This window comes from Xiphias gladius, chromosome 11, assembly GCF_016859285.1.
Source record: "Xiphias gladius isolate SHS-SW01 ecotype Sanya breed wild chromosome 11, ASM1685928v1, whole genome shotgun sequence".
Taxonomy (NCBI): Eukaryota; Metazoa; Chordata; class Actinopteri; order Istiophoriformes; family Xiphiidae; genus Xiphias; species Xiphias gladius.
The window spans coordinates 24713481-24721541 of record NC_053410.1 but is presented as its reverse complement, the minus strand read 5'-3'; the positions used below and the strand labels follow the sequence as shown (position 1 = coordinate 24721541).

The following is an 8061-nucleotide window of genomic DNA, read 5'->3' as shown; positions in this document are numbered from 1 at the left end:
CCAGAAAACTTTGAGCATGTTTTGAGCAGGTTCTACTAGTTTTACTTCTGTCTTCTTCAGCTATTCCCCAAAGCCACTTCTCAGGTTTTCTGGACTGACATTTTCACTGTAATAGGCTGCAATAGAAAGAGAAGCCTCAGTTTATTCTGCTTACTAAATAGCCTTCATAGTTATATGTGGTATGAAGGATCACTTTATATAAAAAGGAAATGGTCTCTCAATTCTGACTGGATTGTAGACGAAGAACTGCCGAATACACTGAAAATCATATGCACAAATAAAGCTGAATAAATATGCTGCATTCACAGACATTCAGCATCACATACTTTACTCCTTTATCACAGAAGTAGCCTCAGTAGAACTGACGGAATGTAGCATATTGTTGTGAACACACTCAGCCGCCTTTCAGAAAGGAGAATGCCATTTGATGTATAGAGCCACGCCAATTAAGTATGCTGAATATCTACTGACTGTGCAGACGTACCTTGCTGCAGTAAGGACACTCTCCAAAAACAATGCTGAAGCTTTGCCTGCTGGAGGGTAGTGCTCGCAGCCACTGAAGGAAAAGCAGAAAAGACTACTTCATCACATCGTTACCTTGAATCTGATGTGTCAGTGTGTCAAGTGATTATAACACTTGTTTCAATGTACACTTCTTACTGCACACTTTAATGGTATATTCAAGATTAGAAGACACTTGGAAGCATTTTAAGGGCTTTTATGTGGAACTTTAGAAAGTCCCCCTGTCATTTTTTCTAGGCCTTTAAAATAAAGATCACTGAATAGAGCATACAGTATATAAACGTAAAGTAATCCCCGCTCGGGCAGATGGGTGGAAGACAGGAACAAGCTTTCAGGAAGCAGCATCAGTCCACCTCAACAATCCCTCTCTTTAACTGAGTGCCAAGCAGAGAGCATTGTGTGTGCGCGCTATGACTCAGCCAGGGATCCCACTCCACTGTCAGCTTCTGAGTGTCATAAGCAGTGTGGCTGTTAAAACATTTGTACCCAAACGGACAAGTAACTGTGACAAATGACTGTGACTATCCAAGTATGTTTAAATGGAAGAAAAAGCAGTGCTTTGCTCATGCACTGTCTGTATTCTTGTTTTCCCAACACCTCTAATTAAAAACCAGTTTGCTTTTACCTGCTGCATTGAAAACCTCCAATTTTTCTTTTCAACATTACAGGAGTTTGTCTATTGTAACAGGAACATTCATTTATGTACTTGTGTCACAGCAATGAACACAAAAAAATGTATGAAATGTATTCAATCATTATTCAATTAATTCACTGTTGGTTGGCTGCCTCCTGGCCTAAATAAGACTTTGTTTAAGAAACATGAGAAAACTACCGTAACATCAGTAATTTTTTTCATAATATGAGTGTTGCACATATAGTTATATATATATATACATAAATAACAATAAAAAACAAAACAAAAAAAACGAATAAATATTTTGCACAAACCGGCTCGGGTTGTATCCTTCAGTTTTTGGTCTAAAGATCTTTACAAACACTCTTCTGAGCTGTGTTGGTAAAATCCTTCCTACATTCTTAGTAACCAACAGTGTTAAACCAGTGATTTACTGAATCTGGATGCAGCATTATAACTTCTGGAATGTCTAAGCTAGCAAAGAGTAATGTGTAAATCTCTTTCTAGAAATCTAATGCCATTTAAATCTAAAGCAATTAACTATGTTAACAAAGTCAGTGTACACTTCTAGGAGGTCACAATATGTGCGTTTCAGAGTTGCTGTAGTTGTACTTATGCAGTTTAGAAAAACTGAAAAACTTCTTTTACACTAACCTACTATCTTTAGTTAGTGCCATAACATTTTGTAGTTTGAGATATATTGTTATTTTTGTAAAATAAATTTTTTTCCCTTATTCCACTTGGTCATTATTAAACAGCATTTTGATCATATGTCAGGTCTTATGTATTAAACATCAGCGACTTAAAAAAAAGAGTAATAATTATTTGAATAATTATTCAAATTATCTTGACAATTATATGACAAATCAGTAGATTTTACTGTATAAATTCCCAATTTCGATTATGAATCTAATGACAAATATATTTTACATGCTGAGTGGGTCTGATCAAAACATCACATATTCAGGGTCAAGGCGTCACACAGCTAACTGGTGTAGTATTGATATTTGATGTTATACCATTATTTGGAATAAATAAAAGTTCTCATATCCATCACACTCAAGCCAGACAACACTTGGCCAACATTGACCTATTATTTGATATATGAATTTAACACCAGTTAACAGTTTAGGGTTTTTTTTTTGCCCCAGTGGTTAAAAATTTAATTAAGCAAAAAAAAAAAAAAAAAGTGGTGAAGTTTGCCTGAAGAGCACTTAGAAATGATTGCATTGTTACTGGACACATTTGTCCATTCTTATCATAACTCTTTCATTGATCAGCGCTGAGGAGAGTCCCTAATCTGGAAAGAAGCCTGCTGACAGAGCCGAAAATCTGTGTGTGTGTGTGTGTGTGTGTCCGCCCATACCTCATGCAAGCAGGCCTGGTGGAAGGGTTGGCCACAGCGAGGGTTGTTACACACCTGATCAGGGATCGCAGCTTCAAGGCGATAGGAGTAACAAATCCCACACTCAACGCTGAAAACCTATACACACAATAACATCAATGAATGGAAATGTTCAGCATGCCTGCTCACATACACTCTAGCTACAGATGCTGAAGATTTGGGCAGGGCCTCTGTAACCACCATGAGACAAACATTCTTCTAGTTAAATCTAGTTTTGACCTCACCCTCTAACACCCTGAACTGTCTCTCTCTCCAGTCCCAGCATCACACACATGCGCGCTTTCTGATCTTGTTTGCATTTTGGCGTAATGAGAAGCTCCTGTTTTTGTGGAGCCATCCATTAAGACAGAGGATGGCAGGTTTAAAAAAAAAAAAAAAAAAAAATCAACATCTGGTCAACTCAACTTTTTTGCACTGCTCTGAATGTTAATGAAGCTGAGGCATTAATCACTGCGGTGACAGGGGATAAACACAACGCCCTTTCAACCCATCTGTAGAGAGGGGAAGGGAAAAGAACGTGTGTTTAAAAAAAGAGAGATAAATGGTTTTGCATAATTAAAGTGATTTGATAGTGCAGAAAATTCTGCCATCTCTGTCATTCTAATGATCTTATCTGTTAACAACCCAATTAAAGGAGAATTTGTGCCCACCTCTTGGAAAAACAAAACACACAGAGAAAGAAAAATATGGAAATGGACAGAAAAAAAGGCAGTAGTGTATGTCCGCCCCCTTCTAACTTAAAGCTGAAACAGACAGACAAACAGAAGTATGCATGCATAGATGTCAACAGACACAGCTCCTTGAGGTAATCATGATAGGAGGGAGCAACTGCGTGACATACAGATTTTTCGTGGGTGGCAGGTGATGGGAATTCGATCTCCAAAACATCCTGGAGGTTGTGCAAGACGCTGGAGTCCGGGTTCCTGCCAGCAGACCACAGACAGCTCCTTCACACACTAATTAACCACATGCAAATAAGCCTGCAAAAACACTGGGGATGATTAGGAGGCTTTCACCAATGGTATTGAAACAAAAAAAAAAAAAAAAAACAAGAGCATCTCTGCTGGTTCAAACTGAACTGTGGTGGAGGAAGATTTTCCCCAGAACATGTTTTCGTTTTGTAATAAAGTACAGATTTAAATGTATGTACTTCATAACAAAATGAAGCGTGATTATGTATTTTTTTTTCCTGACTGATAAAAAGATGGTTCTTTCCTCTCAAAGTAGTGGAGGTGGTATGCGGGTTGTGATCTTGACGCTGATAAGGCTACTGCATGTAAGGGCAAGAAAGAGCCCAAGTAGGGCTGGACAATATGCTCACGAGCTCCCATGGAAAGACCAAAGCCAACAATGAATGCATCCTATTCACAAGTATTGTGTGTGTGTGTATGTGTTTGTGATACACGTCATTTCTCTGTGCCAGAGAGCTCAACTGTTGCCCAACACTGGTTAAAAACACATCAATGAGCCACACCGTTGAACTCGGTGACATGGTCCTTCATTACCATGAACCCACACTTACTAGTGAGTATTTACCATCCTGCTAAATACTCACTAGCTCAACAAATGTGTTAGTGATTATTAACCCCAGCAGGCAGTTAAAATAGTCTGCAGCAAATGCACTATTACCTGCTGCTTAAGTAACCTTAAGTAAACAGCGGCCAGCTGTTTTAAGAAACTACCGAGCCTTTTTTCATGAAACTAACATTGTTTTTAAAGCAACATTATTCAGTGTTATGGCTCCGTGGGCACAGCACTCTACAACAAACTGAACATCACTCACAGGTTAGAAAAAATGGCTAACGTGTAAGCAAGCAGTTGCCTATTCACACATTCAGCAGGCAAAGAGCGACATTAGCATCCATTTGGAGTTGTGTTTGTGTCCACTTGAGGAATGCAAGTTGAAAATTCACTTGCTCTTTAGCTCTGTTTTTGGTCTGTACCAATTCTTGAGAAAAAAAAAAAATCTGGCTCTTTAGCTGCTAAATGTTTCAGTATGTTCACCAGCTCTTTGCTAACTTTGCCTGCTGTTTGGGGCTGAGCAGGTAGTGGACATTGGGTTTATCAGAGCTTTTTTCTTTTTTAATGAACCTGGTTGATGAGAGTTGATGAGACTGAAACAAAATGATAACTTTGCAGGCCCAAAAACAAAACACAGTGAGCTGAAAGATGCTAAAACACTCTGTGGAGCAGAGGGGAACTGCACTTGCAGTTCTGGGCAACTGCACGTCGTGCCATGTAGCAACACAGTTGGTGATAATTCTCTCTGGGTTAGTCACTACAAGCGATTACACACAGTCATTTGGCTCATTGTTAGTATAAAAGATTGTTAAGTCCAGCTTCAAAGTTATACGTCTTTAATAGGAACTAATAGGCTTGGAGCTGAGTGTAGAGAGATCAGAGAGTGTTGGAAGACCGACTAACACATTGTTGATTTTGGTCTTTTCATTGGCACTCTGACAATAATGCAAAATCCCATTAAACAATGAAACTGATTTACACTGTTGTACTAATCCATTATGAATGAAACCTGCCAAACTGTTCATATCTAAAACACAACCTTTAATAACTAATTCTGTTCATTTTTAATTACAGCTTGACAACATTTAGACAACAGAAATTTGGAAAATAACATGGTAATCATACCATCCTGACAGGATTCCACTGAAAGTTGATATAAATTACTGCACTGAATAATCACACATTCATTTATTCAAGTAAAAGCTCGGCAGAGGACCTTACCACAAGTGCATATTGGCGTTAAGCTTATTCCTCAGCGGAGTCACCACTGCAGCAACAAAAGAGAAGAAATTATTTGGTATTGGATATAAATTGTACTACTAATAAAAGCCTTAAATTTGAGTCTTTTTTCACACATTTCAAATAGCTGCGGATACACTATTGCATAAAGTATAAGCCCTCAGAAAATTAGACTGTCTTGGAAAAACATCCTCTGCATACCCTCAAACGCTGTCTTATGTGACAACAGCCCAGTTCACCACCGACAGCAGTGACCAATGTCGGATATGAGCCATCGTTGCTTCTTCTGTTCCACAGGGGAACTTTGTCTCCGTGCGGCACTCATCACTTTCGATATTTGTTATTCCTACATGCAAAAAGCAATATTTCTACGTGAACCCTCTTATATGAGGGTCACCGCGCGCCTCCCATCTTGGCTGAAGTGTGTGTGTGTGTGTTTAATATCTTCTGCGTTGAATTGCTAGGCAACAGGCTAGGAGTTGCATGACCTTGAGTTTACAGAAACAATAGCCAAAAATGACAGGGACTTAAATAGAAATCTGAAGCTCGCGGGTTGGCGTGGTGAGAATGAAAATGTGCCATACTGGGAGCAAGTCCTCTGACACGGCGACAGACAACAGTCAACACAACCAGCCCGGTTGAAGCCGAGACACGTCGAGATCAGCGGAAAAGAAGCACTATTCCTTTGTCATTCTTGCCTGATGGCTACTCGCTGATCTGAGTAATGACAGCTCAGGCAGAGTTTAAACTGCCTGGGCTGATCCTCAGTTGGCATATTACTCACCATGGTCGGGCTTTCGATTATGAAGAGGCACAGGACACAGTTGGTCCAACTAATACTAAAACATATGGCGGATTAGCTGATCAACAGCAAATTAACAGATATAACTAATCTGATTAATTATTTAACCAATCCAAGAAAATATGGCAAACATTTGTGTTTTCCAGCTTCTCAAATGTGCCTACTTTTCTTTCTTTACCAATGTAAACTGAATATTTTTGGGAGATTTAGCTGGATAAAAATAATGTCGGTTTGTGCTCGGAAATTTTGATAAGCATTTTTCACTGTTTTCTGACATTTTATAGACAACATGATTAATCGAAAGAAATAGTCAACGCATGAGCCAATTAGGTTAAATAACCCTAGCTTCACAATGCAGATACACAAGGGCATGGGTTTTAGGGCTCTGTCAGTCCAGCGTATAATGGCAACAATTCTGATCTAAATCAGTTCATTTGAATAGGATGAAAACAATCCGCGGAGATTCTCTGTGCTACTTCTGCATAGAGTTCAGTTTTGGTGAATTTCAACATGTCAATTTCATGGTTCTCGATCGAAGTACTCTGTTAAAGTAAATATAATTTTAAGGGTTAGCACATTAAGGAGAGAAAAATAGGCCACAATTTGTATTCTTTTGTTAGACCTCTGAGGCACAATGACCAAATTCATTTGAATGTGATATTAGCTAGGTTAATATAAATGCATGTAAATAAAGTTTTAGTTTTGTCTGGTTAAAGGACTCCACACTTCATTCTGTCAGCCCTCCTTCTGAGGCCAAACCCAGCTTGACGGTGCTGACCTCTGACGGATTTGAGACCCAAGAGAGTCCAAAATAATGGAAGCTACAATGTTAGGTGTGTCGCCTGCCAATGATGCAAGAAGCCACCTATTGTATATATAGTTTTTTTTTGTGCTACTTTCTGGTGTTACCTGACACTTGCACTCTCACTGATCTGTCAATAAAGTCAACAACAAAAATACCTTAAAAAAAAAACAATCAACTCACAAACCTCATTGGCACCTGATGAATGCATTATAATGAGGGGAGGATTTTCCATGCCATAATATATTATGTCAGTTTTGGGCGTGTAATAGAGCAGATACACTTCTTATGCTCTTGCGCTGCCTGAGACCTACGCACCATGCTCGGCTCCCAGCAGGCAGCACTCTGGCAGCATCTTAGGGTGTCTGGGATCTACCTCCACATTGATGGATGTGTTGTGTCCTGCACACACAGACAGGAATGTACCCATCCAAACAACAACCTACTTTATCATATGAAAAAAGTATTAGTATTACTGTATGTGTAATAATTTACGTTGATCAGTTGCATTGAACTGTCCAATGAGACACTGCAGAGTATGTGATACTAGATCATAGAAATAAAGTGTCTGGATGACTGGAATTAATTGTGCTGAGATCTGCCTGCATGTGTTACGCAGTACCAATGGTGATCCGCCTCATGGTGTCGGACCGGCTGGGTTTTTCCGGCTCCAGAATCCAGGTCTTGCTGTCAATCTCATCCAGGACGTCCCAGAACTCTGTCAAGGACTCCAAAACCAGTAGAAACTGGTTGTGGAGCTCCTCCAGAGTACTCTACAGAAACAGACCAGGACAAAAACAAAGGTCATTTACAATACTAGAGTATTCCAAAGTGCTGCAATAGCAGTGAAGCCTCTGTAATAAACTACCTCTTCTCTAGGCCACTATGTCCAAACTGCTAATGCCACTTCTAGCTAGCCTGGCTCTGTCCAAAGCTCTCAACTAGGCCTACAAACACCTCGAAAGCGAATTAATTATCACCTTGTTTCACGGTTGATCAATCTCCACACAAACAAAAATGTAAAAATTACATTTCTTTGTTTTTCGGGGAGCTACGTGCTGTAACTATTTCTTAGCAAACAGCCCGTTGCAGAGGCCTTCGGAAGGATTATCACCACAGTGAGATTGCCAAGTTTA

The 8061-nt window shown here is 39.5% G+C and overlaps 1 protein-coding gene across 2 annotated transcripts in view; it reads right to left on the bottom strand.

Moving 5' to 3' along the window:
* Nucleotide 1: 1 nt before the first annotated feature.
* The window catches only part of fancl (FA complementation group L), a 28906-nt gene continuing 20846 nt past the window's right edge, over nt 2-8061 (bottom strand). The window contains exons 8-14 of one of the 2 annotated variants that reach the window (XM_040138763.1): nt 7548-7698; nt 7244-7327; nt 5304-5349; nt 3403-3484; nt 2523-2639; nt 485-556; nt 2-116 (exon numbers count right to left, since the gene is read on the bottom strand). In XM_040138763.1, the coding sequence (XP_039994697.1) occupies nt 81-116; nt 485-556; nt 2523-2639; nt 3403-3484; nt 5304-5349; nt 7244-7327; nt 7548-7698 (588 nt within the window). In that variant the 3' untranslated portion in view covers nt 2-80. The remainder of the gene's footprint in view (nt 117-484; nt 557-2522; nt 2640-3402; nt 3485-5303; nt 5350-7243; nt 7328-7547; nt 7699-8061) is intronic. The other variant, XM_040138764.1, reaches the window with a different exon arrangement.